We start from the raw sequence: 15,157 nt of genomic DNA, 5'->3' as shown, positions 1-15,157 counted from the left end.
ATGAGTTTCAAAGTCTACTTTATTTTTTAAATGTATAGTGAGAGTTGCAGCTAGCGCACCTGTGAAGTCCTCTCATAGGTCTAATTGTATTCTGTAATCATTTTACCCCTACAGGCCCTCGCTGTTTTATCTTGCCAAATATATGCTGGTGATTTTGCCTCGAAGTGCAGATTGCACAAAAAAAGATATGGGCCTCCATTACATATGCAGCGTCGCCCGCAAAAGCCGGCAACACCAGTTTTTACGCGATTTTGGTATTACATATACGGCGTAGCATACAAGTTACGCGCGTATTTTTCACTCTTCGGACGTATTTTTTTTACCCATAGACTAACATAGAACAGCCCCGCAATTTGGTATCCAATATACAGCGTAAGGACTTACGCGCGCAGAATTCAGAAACTCTACTCCATTCTTATCTCGCCACAAATTGCTGGCGCAGTAACCCTTGCACTGACTAAAAAAGCAACGTAACTCCCTGAAAGCCTAACAAACGCATGCGTAATCACATACATATCAGCCGCAAATCTCAAACAGTTAAACCTCTTCTAAGCATTTATTACTCCTGCCCCTGCAAGTGTGTCAAACCAATCACAAACAGCACAACCTCTCACCTGCAGCCTTAAAACACCTGGCAATGCACACCCTCATTAGCCACCATGTTTCCCCTGCTTTACCTACAATACGTAGAGAGACAGCATTGTGGGGCACAAGGGGTGCTGGAAGCCCTACAAGCCCCTGTTGTTCAGGATATACCTGCTGGTGCTATAGTTGCTGCTCAGGTCCCTGGTCATGGTGCTGTAGCCATCCCTGCTCCTGCTGCTGCTGTCCCTGCTCCACACGCTGCTGTCCCTGTTCCTGGTGCTGCCCCTGCTGCTGTTGTTGCTGCAGCTGGTCATAGGCCAGCAGGGACTATAAGAAGTCGGCAGTAGCAGAGGGGAAGAGCAAGGGCACCAAGGATACACAGGGTTAGGGTCACCCTGTTTGGAATGACAGAAGGGGAGGTCAGGGAAAAGTATTGCTTGACTTCTGCAAGCCTCATTGACCTATATGAGGTCTTGAAGGATGATATTGACCCTCAAGCGAATAGGAACCGAGCTCTGACTGGTATGCAGAAGTTGTGTGTTGTACACTTCCTGGCATCTGGCTCATTCCAGTCAACAGAGGGCCTTGTGTCTGGCCTAGCACAGTCCACCTTCTCCAGGTTCCTAGGGGAGGTTTTGACTGCTCTAGATAACCAGACACAGCAATACATTCATTTCCCCCATACTCCCCAGGAATAGAACAGTCTTAAACAAGGCTTCTGCAGGGTATTCCCAATGTCATGGGGGCAATTGATTGCACACATGTGCGTATCGTGGCCACACATGAGGAGCCATTCCTCTATATTAACAGGAAAGGGTTTTACTCCTTGAATTGCCAGATGGTCTGCGATACCACTCTGAAATTCACACATCTGTATGCAGACTTTCCAGGTAGTGCACATGATATTCCTACATCCTGCGCCAGACCTCCTTATTCCAGCTTTTTGAATCTGAACACTCTCGGGAGGTTGGCTGCTTGGCGAGTATGCACTACCATCATTCTTTCTGTATATTTCTACTAAAGGGACACTAAACACAAAATAATTATGTCATGTTTCCGATAGAGAATACAATGTTAAACAACATTACAATTTACTTCTATTATCTCATTTGATTTATTCTTTAGATATCCTTTGTTTAAGAAATAGCAATGCATATAGATGAGCCAAGCATATGAGGCATCTATGTGCAGCCACCAATCAGCAGCTAATGAGCATATCTAATATGCTTGTCAGAAAATGATATCAATAGAATGGAGCAAATTACATAATAGAAGTACATTATAAAGTTGAATAAAATTGCAGGTTCTTTTTAACTCATGAAATAAGAAATGTGTGTTTCATATCCCTTTAAAGGGTCAGTATACTATAAATAGTTTTTCACTTAAAAGGACATTTTCTTAAAATGGCATGTTCTATCTGAATCATGAAAATAGAATTTTGTCTAGACTAATCCTGGCATAAAAGTAGATTGCTTACAATGCACCAATTTAATGTTTTTGGACAATATCTCTTTTAAATGAAATCCATGTTATGTCCCTTTAAGCACATGAAAACTGAAAACTCTACATGCGGCTTGTGGCCTGTGTTACTCTGAGACATGTTAGTATTGCACTATTCCACCTCATATCATGAATTGCATTGTGTTAAGTAGCATTAATGTCAAATATAATTGTAGATGTTTTTGTTAGTAGGCCAAATACCATGCTCCTCATTGTGTACATGAATGTGTGATATTAAAGGATGTTATATCTCAAATACATATAATACTGGTGTGTGGGATGTTACTTACCAGCATGATGTGCTGTGGTTGCAGCCCCTGAGTCACGAGCCCCTGGAAGTCCTCGGACTGCTGTGATACTCAAGGACCTGCGTATCATCTCCTGCCAGGTGTTATATTCTATGTCCAGGGATGGATCACCGCCTGTTCCCCTCTGGTGCATAGCTTCCTGCCCCATCTTTTCTTTCACCTGCCTCTTGCAGTCATTCCACCGCTTTTTAAGGCCCTCAACAGTCCTCCTCTGCGGGGCCATACTGTTGACGGCATCCTCTACCGCCAACCATGCTGTTTTTTGCCTTTTTGGCACTGCCTTTGCCCTTCTCCTGCCCAAAGAGGGCACTGTAATTGTCCATGATGGTCTGGACAAGGGCAACATTTTCATCAAATGAGAAGTTGGGACATCTCAGCCTCTCATCCTCCATGGACACCTGGCTTGCTCCCTGTGATGTCACTGGTGTGGGTTCCTCCCTATCCTCTCCCTCCTCCCCCCTTCTGTCCCCATGTGCACCTTCTGTCCCTCTCCTAGATGTGCCTGGTCTCTGGGGCTCTCGGGCATCTCCCCTCCCATCATCCCTTCTAGCTCTCCCTCTCCACTAACTCCCTGACGGGGACCCCACCTCCTGTCCTCTACAATCCTCTCCCTGCCACTCCTCTCCCCTCCTCCCCTCCGCCCTACATCTCCCTGCCATCCTCACACTACACACACTCACACACTAACACTCACTCCCAGTTCAATCACACACAATCACAACCAAACACTCAGACTATCACATTGTAAAATTGAAATAAAATGTGTGAGGTGTTAGAAAAAAAAGTGTGGTGTATTTGTATATGTATGTATGCAAAATGTGTGCAATATGTAAAAATATGTGTAAGTGTACAAGCTTAATCAAACAACAATGCGACCTAACTAACTCCTCTGTTTGCGCCTCTCTCTCTACTCTGACTAATCCTCCACTCCACTGTAGTGTGCTGTAGCTCAACAAATCATCCAAACACACTGAAGAAAATGGCGGCTGCGCATGGGTTTATATATGAATTTTGAATAGCGTAATTACGTGTCGCATTTTTATATGAAGTCGCGGTTCATTTTTACGAGTGTTAGCCTAATTTGCATAACACTACTCTTTATTGAGACTTTCCGTGGACAAAATACTGGTGTAAGTTACTTGCGACAACTAAAATGTGTATTTGCGCACATTTCGGAAGATCGCCAGTTTGTCCTACTTACGCCAGATAAGCATCTAACGGCACAGTATATGTAATACCCCGATGTGCGAGGTGAAATTACGGGCGGCGCAGGTTCCCACACTTGCGCCGAAACCTGCGCCGTATATTTGATTGCGCCCAAGGATGCAAAAATGAAGTAAACACAAGCAGAAGTACACCAAAACACCATTGTTTTGTTTTTAATGTGCTTAAGAAAAATGTTTTATCATTGTCAGTTAATTGTTAAAACCTGGATTCAAATATCATCAATATTAAAATTCATGAGTTATATTTACTATGGCCACATATTGTTTGATACTATGACGGTCTCTGAAGAAAACATGCTGAAACCTTCTTGAAAATGTAGACATCAGCTGTTTCTTATATTGGATATATAATGATATATATTAATGCATGTTGTCTTATCCACAATAGGGCCTGTCACTTAATGAGTGACCAGTAACAGGTAGTGTGATTTCTCTCAAAAGAAAGAAGTTAGTGAAAATCCTTTCCTTATTTATAGGTATCTTATGCCCTATTTACAGCATTATTTACCTATAATCTGTGTTACTTTACAGATTATACAATACCTATAACTATCAAATATTAATTCACACAAATATATATATTAATTATTAGAAGCAAGTACAACAACTAATACCTCAATCTAGGAAGTATCCAATAACAATTTTCAGCTATGTTTTTAAAGAATGTTATACCCATCTCAGACAATTCAGCTTGCTCTATAGAGTAAATGTAAAGTACTAAATCTATAGTCTCCTCATAATGCTTTCGCCAATCTGCATGATGTATAGATAATTCTATTTTAATTCTACTTGTGCGTAGTTGTATGGCATTACATAATATAATCTTAAAGGGACAGTCTAGTTGAAATTAAACTTTCATGATTCAGATAGGGCATGTAATTTTAAACAACTTTCCAATTTACTTTTATCATCAAATTTTCTTTGTTCTCTTGGTATTCTTAGTTAAAAAGCTAAACCTAGGTCGGCTCATGTGCTAATTTCCAAGGCTGCCTCTTATCTGAATGTATTTGACAGTTTTTCACAGCTAGAGGACGTTAGTTCATGTGCTCCATATAGATAACATCGTGCTTGTGCCCATGGAGTTGCTTATGAGAGGGCACTGATTGGCTAAAATGCAAGTCTGTCAAAAGAACTGAAATAAGGGGACAGTCTGCAGGGTAATAAATGGATTATCTATCTTTTTAAACAATAAACATTCTGGAGTAGACTATCCCTTTAAATTAAGCTTTCCTATAGACTATTGTTTTGATTTGCATGGGCAGCTTTTCTTTATACCCATGTATATGAATTCACTTTGAGAAATCTTTACTCATTAGTGTCTAAATCAGTGCTTTCCAAACTGTGTGTCGGGACACAATAGTGTGTCGGCAGCAGTGTGTAGGTGTGTCCCTGTTTCAGCACAAATTTAATTTTTTTTTTTTATTTGTTTTTTGTTTTTTTTAATTGTTTTTTGGTTTCTGACTTTCCACCTGCCTGCTACGCATATCACATGGTTGACATGTGATTGATACCTAGTGGGTCACAGATCATCTTAACCAATTGGCACAGCTCAGTGGGAACTGAAACTATTACCATTGGCGGATTTGGCAGCACATTGGCTCCTGACTGCACGTGTAGTCTCCTTAATTGGCTCGTGACTGCAAGTGTAGCCAGTGAGTGGGATAGTAGTGTGTTTGCAGCCGGGCAGTAGTCAGTCGGACTCACAGAGCTCTGAGGGTGTCAGCTTTAAACGCTGAGCTGAAGTCAAAAGTCAGTGGGATTTTGTTGCAACTAGCTCCCAGTAGTGCATTGCTGCTCCTGCTCTTGATATATGGATAGGAAGTGGAAGCTTAAAAATGCTTGATGATGAAATGTGAGTGTTTTTATCTAATATTACACCAAATATTCAGAAACTGTGTTCATCCAATCAACCTCATACAACCCATTAAAATAGTAAGTAGCTATTGGTGTTATTAAAAAAAAATGAATTCTTGCACATACTTACTGTTACTTACATTACATTTGTTATTATATCATTTATGTATGTGTCCGTATCTCTTAAAACAAGTTAGTTTAACCTCCTTTTTGCTAGTACAACTGAATTATTGTGTCGCGAAATGATGTAGGTCTAAAAAGTGTGTCACCAACATGAAAAGTTTGGAAAGCTCTGGTCTAAATACTAACTAATACTATTCTAATGCTATATTTATATATATTATAATTACACAATGCATACCGTATATATATTGGTGTTTTGCAATCTGAACAGGCAATTTTGGTACACCTTGGATGTTCTGAAAGCAAAAATGAAATGTATTACTAACAATAAAATTAATTGTTTTATTCATTTTCAAATTTGTTCAAATTAATTTATTTCACATTTTTATAATAATAATTGTATTACTGATGTTGGAAGTTGTTATAGCCCAACTTCTTTGTATCTAATTAAATGATTGGATGAGTTAGCCCTAAATATAACATTCTACCATGAGGCTGAGTTTGATTTTTTCCCATCATGCCCTTTATGTGTGACACTACCTGAATCCTCGTACAGTATATACAAACTTACAGGTTTATAACATAGCAGCAGACCTCAAAACATGATAATGTATGTTCATACCACAGCAGCATCATTTTGAAATCCAACACATTTGAAAATTGACGAATATACTATATAACAAACTAGGCCCAGAGGGCAGTCTATTTTTTAAAAAAAATACAAACCCCAAGCAAACCAACAAGCTAATGTTGCAAAAAAATAAAAAATGTAAAATTACAGAAAAAAACAAAGCTATCCAAAATAAAACATTTAAACTTAAACTAATACCCCTATAAAAATAAAAATTTCCCCTCCTACAACAAAACACCGCCTAATCAAATACTAAACTACCAATAGCCCTTAAAAGGGCCTTTTGTATGGCATTGGCCTAAGTCAGGGGTGTCAAACTCAAATTCATCGTGGGCCGCATCAGCAGTTTGGTCACCCTCAAAGGGCCGGTTGTATCTGTAGGACTATGTGTCCACTCTTTATTATCATAAATTATTCTCACTGCATTCAATTATTACTGTTAATAATAAGAATAATGGCAAGTAAATATTCAAATGTACAATTATTGTACAATTTATTGAAAATGATTTTTGGTAACAGACAGTAATTTTTTTTTTTTTAAACATACAAATATTGCCAAACACTGTTTATTACACATATGGCAAACACAAGGCATTAACTTTTTTTTAACTTTTCTGACTAGATGGCTGACATCGTTTTCCTGAGGCCAGTCCATCAATGTCTGGCGTTAGGTCTTGTGCTGTAGCAATCCGCAAAACGGCATGGTACCAAAGTGAATCGGCTGATTGATGAATTCAATCGACGTTTTTCTGACTTTAAAGAACAGAACTTAACCTTTACCAGCTTTGATAACCTCCATGCTGTTTTGCGGATTGCTACAGCACAAGAGCACTCTGATACGTTATACCACTGTAAAGTGACACGGAAGTGGTCAGTATATCCAAAGTTTACCGCTCAGACTTTTAAGCAGAATAATAAGCAGACCCCCCCCCAAATAAGCAGACCCCCCCTCCCCCGCCACATACATCAGAGGCGGCTTTCTTGTGTAAAAAAAAAAAAGCGAGAATAAAAGGTGAAGGCTGGCGGCCGGCGGCGGCGGCTACACGGGCCACATGACGAGGTCTGGCGGGCCGGATTCGGCCCGCGGGCCTTGTGTTTGACACCCGTGGCCTAAGTTAAACAGCTCTTTTGTATTTAAAAAAAATACTAAGTCCCCTAAAACAGTAAAACCCGCCACCCACCAAACCCCCCCAAAATAAAAAAAAAACTAACACTAAAAAAACCTAAACTACCCATTGCCCCTAAGGGGAATTTTTATGGGCATTGCCTTTAAAAGGGCATTCATCTCTTATTAATTTAGTCTTATAAGTAAAGTACTTAACCCCTTGCTCGTCATAGAGGACTGTCATGCCTTGAGTAGTAGTAGATGTGCAGCCCTCTCAGGCAGTCAAGGGCTTAAACAATTTGATCTATAACTTTACTTATAATAATAATATAGGGCCAGATTACAAGTGGAGCGCTGCACTAGAAGTTCGGCTTCTTGCGCTAGTCGTGTTGTGCTCATATTATGAGTTGAAAGTAAACTGTTTTCACTCTTGCACTAACCTGACGAGAGCAAAAAGACGAAGTTAGAATATTGCGTGTGCATTCACATATTCCCCCATAGAAGTCAATGGAGAAAAAAAAGTGGAAAAACACCCTACTCTTGCGCAAACTCGATCGCATATTCTCAAGTGCGCTAACCCAACATGAAAATATGAATATTTCCAATGTTCTTTACATACAAGAATATGTTCTATTTATTCATAAATAAATATTTCTACATACAGTATATCTGATGTTTTTTTGCTACAATATATATTTAAACCTATATATATATATATATATATATATATATATATATACACATGATCATATATAGGTATAGCTATATACAGATATATATAGGAATATCTATTTAGAAATACATAGAACATATTTCCCTATGTGAAGAACATTGGAATGTCAAATATTTACAGTAAATATACACTAAAACACTATTAAATATTAATATTGCATACATTTTATTTTACGTTTTCTTCTACTTAACTGCAAAGGGCTTCAATGCACTTCTATATATGTCTCTATATGTGTACATATGTATGTATGTGTTTATATGTGTATATCAGTCCAGTGGCTGACTTCATGAACAGAGGGACCTGGTGCAAGATTATTTCCCCCCCCCTAAAATAAAGAGTAATGACAGACTGACACATGTAACTGTTACAGATACAAGGACTGTAAGCATTGGTAATAAAATGAGTAGCAGACAAGTGCATCTTATCAGAGCACTAACGGCTAGATTTAGAGTTTGGCGTCAGCCGTCAAAACCAGCGTTAGAGGCTCCTAACGCTGGTTTTGGGCTACCGCTGGTATTTAGAGTCAGTCAGGAAAGGGTCTAACGCTCACTTTGCAGCCGCGACTTTTCCATACCGCAGATCCCCCTACGTCAATTGCGTATCCTATCTTTTCAATGGGATCTTTCTAACGCCGATATTTAGAGTCGTGGCTGAAGTGAGCGTTAGAAATCTAACAACAAAACTCCAGCCGCAGAAAAAACCCAGGAGTTAAGAGCTTTCTGGGCTAACGCCGGTTCATAACATAGAAACATAGATAGAAACATAGATATTGACAGCAGATAAGAGCCATAGGCCCAGCAAGTCTGCCCGACCTTACCTAACAGTATAAACTTATCTAGTTCGTAGGATAGCCCTATGCTTGTCCCATGCATTTTTAAAGTCCCCCACAGTGTTTGTTGCTACTACCTCTTGAGGAAGTTTATTCCATAAATCAATCACTCTTTCTGTAAAGAAGTGCTTCCTCAAATTACTCCTGAATCTACTACCCTTTAGCTTGAGCTCATGACCCCTTGTTCTTGAATTTTCCATTTTATGTAAAATACCCACAGCCTCAGTTTTACTAAACCCTTTAATGTACTTGAAAGTTGCTATCATATCACCTCTTTCCCTTCTCTCCTCTAAGCTATACATATTTAGGTCATTGATCCAATCCTGGTAAGTTTTATTTTTTAGACCATGTACCATTTTGGTAGCCCTCCTTTGCACAGATTCAAGTTTGTTAATATCCTTCTGAAGATATGGTCTCCAGAACTGCACACAATACTCAAGATGAGGCCTAACTAATGATCTATAAAGTGGCATAAGAACCTTACTATTTCTGCTGCAAATACCTCTACCAATACATCCAAGCATTCTGCTAGCCTTACTCGCTGCATTACTACATTGTTTACTAAGTTTTAAATCATCTGAAATAATAATTCCCAAGTCCTGTTCCTCGTCTGTAACAGTCAGTAAAGTGTCATTGAGTCTGTAATTAACATTTGGATTTTTCTTCCCTAAATGCATTATTTTACACTTTGCTGTGTTAAACTTTAGATCCCAGTCGTTTGTCCAATCCTCCAATTGTTGTATATCACTTCTCATTTTGTCTACCCCCCCTGGAACATCCACTCTGTTGCAAATTTTTGTATCATCTGCAAAGAGACATACTTTTCCCTGTAGCCCTTTGCTGATATTGCAGATAAATATGTTAAACAAAACAGGCCCCAGAACTGACCCCTGAGGAACACCACTAGTAACAGCCCCCTCTGCTGAATGAACTCCATTTACTAAGACACTTTGTTTTCTGTCCTTAAGCCAGCATTCCACCCAGTTCACAATTTTTGAATCTAGACCAAGGAGATATAGTTTGTGAATAAGTTTATTGTGTGGGACGGTGTCAAATGCTTTGCTGAAATCTAGATATGCTACATCAACTGCTCCTCCCTTGTCTAATACTTTTGTTACATAATCAAAGAAGTCAATTAGATTAGTCTGACATGATCTCCCTGAAGTAAAACCATGCTGATTTTGGTCCTCTAAATTGTTTGTCTTTATGTAAGTCATAATTCTTTCTTTTAAGAGGCTTTCCATTAATTTCCCTACTACTGAAGTTAAACTAACTGGCCTGTAGTTACCAGATTCTTCTCTACTGCCCTTTTTATGAAGGGGTATTACATTTGCTATTCTCCAATCATCTGGGACAGCTCCTGTTAATAGTGACTGATTAAACAGATCAGTTAATGGGACAGTTAGTACTGATCGAAGTTCTTTTAAAACCCTTGGATGAATATTATCAGGACCCACTGCCTTTGTAACATTTATTTTTGATAATGCTAACAAAACCTCATCCTCTGTAAAAAGATTACTGTTTAGCTTGTTTCTATTTTGCGTAGCATCCCTTAATGTAGACATTGTATCTTCACAATCTTTAGTGAAAACAGAAGTAATCATTGAGACAGTCTGCAATCTGCTTATCTCCTTCTATTATTCTACCATCAACTGATTTCAATTTTACTATTCCTACCTTATTTTTTCTTCTTTCACTGATATATCTAAAGAATGTTTTATCCCCATGTTTTACTGACTGTGCTATCTTCTCTTCTGCATGAGCTTTAACCTTCCTAATTAACTGCTTAGCCTTTTTTTTGTTGGAGTCTCCATATTTTCATATCATCATCTGCTTGTGTGTGTCTGTAATTTTTATAAGCTATCTTTTTTGTCTTTACAGCATGTGCTACTTCTTTGGAAAACCAAATTGGTTTCCGCTTTCTTTTACTTTTACAGACATGTCTAATACAGTGTGCGGTTGCATCTAAAATGGCACCTTTCACAAATTCCCACTGTTCTTGAACCCCTGTAATAAGAGTTTTCCCCTTTAAATAGTTTTTTAGGTATTCTCCCATTAATGAAAAATCTGCCGTCCTAAAGTCTAAAACTTTTGTTTTAGTCTGGGTGGACAGTTCCTGAACATGAATACTAAACCAAACAGATTGATGATCACTGGATCTTAAGTTCTCACCTACAGACACATCTGAAACTGTATCACTGTTTGTAAGTATTAGATCTAATATAGCTTCCTTACGCGTTGGTTCCTTGACTAATTGTTCAAGTGATTCCCCTAGCAGAGATTCAAGAATATACCTGCTTCTAGCAGAAGGAATCTTCCAGTCTATATCTGGCAAATTAAAGTCCCCCAGTACTATAACCTTACCCTTCATGGTCATTTTGGTTATTTCATCTAATAACAGATTGTCCAGTTTTTCATCCTGCAATGGAGGCCTATATACAATCCCTATTCTAAAAACATTTTTATCTCCAATTTCCAAAGTCACCCAAATACTTTCCACCTCATCATTTGTTCCTACAATTTCAGTAACCTTTATATTTTCATTTACATACAAAGCAACTCCTCCACCTTTCTTTCCTACTCTGTTCTTTTTAAATAACCTGTATCCAGGTATGACTATGTCCCAGTCATGCAAATCATTGTACCATGTTTCTGTTATAGCTACTAAATCCAAGTTGTCCCTAGTCATTATTGAAATGAGTTCAGGTAATTTATTTCCTAAGCTGCGAGCATTTGTGCTCATGGCACGAAGAATTTTTCTACTAGAATTTCTAGAATTGTTACTTGGACTAACAGTTTTGGCATGCTGTGGGGGGCAGGTGGATATATTAATGCTACCCCCCTTTATTAGTTTAAATGATTTCTAATAAAGTATTTGAACTCCTCTCCCAGATACTCTGTTCCTTTAGCATCCAAATGCAAGCCATCTCTCCTAAATAACCTAGTATCTTTCCAAACAGAGCTATAATGGCCAATAAAACCAAATCCTCGTTCCCTGCACCACTTATCTAACCAAGAATTAAATGTTGTTATCCGCTCCATCTTTCCTGCTTCCTGGTCATACATAGGTAAAATAGCAGAAAATGATAGAGTTGATGCCACAGTCTCTAAATGATTACCTAGGTCACAAAACTCTTTCTGAACAGCAGCAACATGATTACTAGCCAGATCATTTGTTCCTAAATGTACAATCACATCTAACTCACTTCCCTTTCCTGCTGCCTTAACAATTCTCAAAATATGATTCTTATCCCTGTGAGCAGTAGCTCCTGGAAGACATCTAACCTCCCTTGCTTCTCCTTTACTTTCACCTAAATACACATTCCTCAAAATAGAGTCACCCACTAACAGTCTTTTTCTCAAAAACACATCTGCTCTGCATAAAGCTCTTAACTACTGTGCTCTAAAGTACACTAACACCCATAAACTACCTATGTACCCCTAAACCGAGGCCCCCCACATCGCCGCCACTCTATTAAAATTTTTTAACCCCTAATCTGCCGACCGCACACCGCCGCCACCTACGTTATCCCTATGTACCCCTAATCTGCTGCCCCTAATACCGCCGACACCTACATAATATTTATTAACCCCTAATCTGCCGCCCCCGCTATCGCTGACACCTGCATATTTTTTAACCCCTAATCTGCCGCTCCGTACACCGCCGCAACCTACATTATACCTTTGTACCCCTAATCTGCTGCCCCTAACACAGTCGACCCCTATATTATATTTATTAACCCCTAATCTGCCGCCCCCAACGTCGCCTCCACCTACCTACAATTATTAACCCCTAATCTGCCGACCGGACCACACCGCTACTATAATAAATGTATTAACCCCTAAAGCTAAGTCTAACCCTAACCCTAACACCCCCCTAAATTAAATATAATTTAAATCTAACGAAATAAATTAACTCTTATTAAATAAATTATTCCTATTTAAAGCTAAATACTTACCTGTAAAATAAACCCTAATATAGCTACAATATAAATTATAATTATATTGTAGCTATTTTAGGATTAATATTTATTTTACAGGCAACTTTGTAATTATTTTAACCAGGTACAATAGCTATTAAATAGTTAATAACTATTTAATAGTTACCTAGTTAAAATAATTACAAAATTACCTGTAAAATAAATCCTAACCTAAGTTACAATTAAACCTAACACTACACTATCAATAAATAAATTAAATAAACTACCTACAATTTTCTACAATTAAACCTAACACTACACTATCAATAAATTAATTAAATAAAATACCTACAAATAAATACAATGAAATGAACTAAGTACAAAAATAAAAAAGAACTAAGTTACAAAAAATAAAAAAATATTTACAAACATTAGAAAAATATTACAACAATTTTAAACTAATTACACCTACTCTAAGCCCCCTAATAAAATAACAAAGACCCCCAAAATAAAAAAATGCCCTACCCTATTCTAAAATTAAAATAGAAAAGCTCTTTTACCTTACCAGCCCTGAAAAGGGCCCTTTGCGGGGCATGCCCCAAAGAATTCAGCTCTTTTGCCTGTAAAAAAAAAAATACAATACCCCCCCCAACATTACAACCCACCACCCACATACCCCTAATCTAACCCAAACCCCCCTCAAATAAACCTAACACTAAGCCCCTGAAGATCTCCCTACCTTGTCTTCACCACGCCGGGTTCACCGATCGATCCAGAAGAGCCTCCGATGTCTTGATCCAAGCCCAAGCGGGGGGCTGAAGATGTCCATGATCCGGCTGAAGTCTTCATCCAAGCGGCGGCTGAAGAGGTCCATGATCCGACTGAAGTCTTCTATCAAGCGGCATCTTCAATCTTCTTTCTTCCGGATCCATGTAGTTCATCCCGCCGACGCGGAACATCCATCTTCACCGACGACTTCCCGACGAATGACGGTTCCTTTAAGGGACGTCATCCAAGATGGCGTCCCTCGAATTCCGATTGGCTGATAGGATTCTATCAGCCAATCGGAATTAAGGTAGGAAAATTCTGATTGGCTGATGGAATCAGCCAATCAGATTCAAGTTCAATCCGATTGGCTGATCCGATCAGCCAATCAGATTGAGCTCGCATTCTATTGGCTGTTCCGATCAGCCAATAGAATGCGAGCTCAATCTGATTGGCTGATCGGATCAGCCAATCGGATTGAACTTGAATCTGATTGACTGATTCCTATCAGCCAATCGGAATTCGAGGGACGCCATCTTGGATGACGTCCCTTAAAGGAACCGTCATTCGTCGGGAAGTCGTCGGTGAAGATGGATGTTCCGCGTCGGCAGGATGAACTACATGGATCCGGAAGAAAGAAGATTGAAGATGCCGCTTGATAGAAGACTTCAGTCGGATCATGGACCTCTTCAGCTCCCGCTTGGATGAAGACTTCAGCCGGATCATGGACATCTTCAGCCCCCTGCTTGGGCTTGGATCAAGACATCGGAGGCTCTTCTGGATCGATCGGTGAACCCGGCGTGGTGAAGACAAGGTAGGGAGATCTTCGGGGGCTTAGTGTTAGGTTTATTTAAGGGGGGTTTGGGTTAGATTAGGGGTATGTGGGTGGTGGGTTGTAATGTTGGGGGGGGGTATTGTATGTTTTTTTTTACAGGCAAAAGAGCTGAATTCTTTGGGGCATGCCCCGCAAAGGGCCCTTTTCAGGGCTGGTAAGGTAAAAGAGCTTTTCTATTTTAATTTTAGAATAGGGTAGGGCATTTTTTTATTTTGGGGGTCTTTGTTATTTTATTAGGGGGCTTAGAGTAGGTGTAATTAGTTAAAAATTGTTGTAATATTTTTCTAATGTTTGTAAATATTTTTTTATTTTTTGTACTTTAGTTAGTTTATTTCATTGTATTTATTTGTAGGTATTTGCATTTAATTTATTTATTGATAGTGTAGTGTTAGGTTTAATTGTAACTTAGGTTAGGATTTATTTTACAGGTAATTTTGTAATTATTTTAACTAGGTAGCTATTAAATAGTTATTAACTATTTAATAGCTATTGTACCTGGTTAAAATAAATACAAAGTTGCCTGTTAAATAAATATTAATCCTAAAATAGCTACAATATAATTATAATTTATATTGTAGCTATATTAGGGTTTATTTTACAGGTCAGTATTTAGCTTTAAATAGGAATAATTTATGTAATAAGAGTTAATTTATTTCGTTAGATTTAAATTATATTTAACTTAGGGGGGTGTTAGGGTTAGGGTTAGACTTAGCTTTAGGGGTTAATACATTTATTAGAGTAGC

At 38.6% G+C, this 15,157-nt stretch overlaps 1 protein-coding gene across 1 annotated transcript in view; it reads right to left on the bottom strand.

Annotated features, from left to right (window-relative positions):
• POLN (DNA polymerase nu) overlaps positions 1-15,157 on the bottom strand; it is a 587,345-nt gene that overhangs the window by 143,304 nt on the left and 428,884 nt on the right. The window contains exon 18 of the mRNA XM_053700310.1: positions 5,835-5,892. Within this exon, the coding sequence (XP_053556285.1) occupies positions 5,835-5,892 (58 nt within the window). The remainder of the gene's footprint in view (positions 1-5,834; positions 5,893-15,157) is intronic.

Source organism: Bombina bombina, chromosome 2, assembly GCF_027579735.1.
Source record: "Bombina bombina isolate aBomBom1 chromosome 2, aBomBom1.pri, whole genome shotgun sequence".
Classification (NCBI taxonomy): Eukaryota; Metazoa; Chordata; class Amphibia; order Anura; family Bombinatoridae; genus Bombina; species Bombina bombina.
The sequence above is the reverse complement of the archived record's forward strand: the minus strand, read 5'-3'. Positions and strand labels throughout refer to the sequence as shown.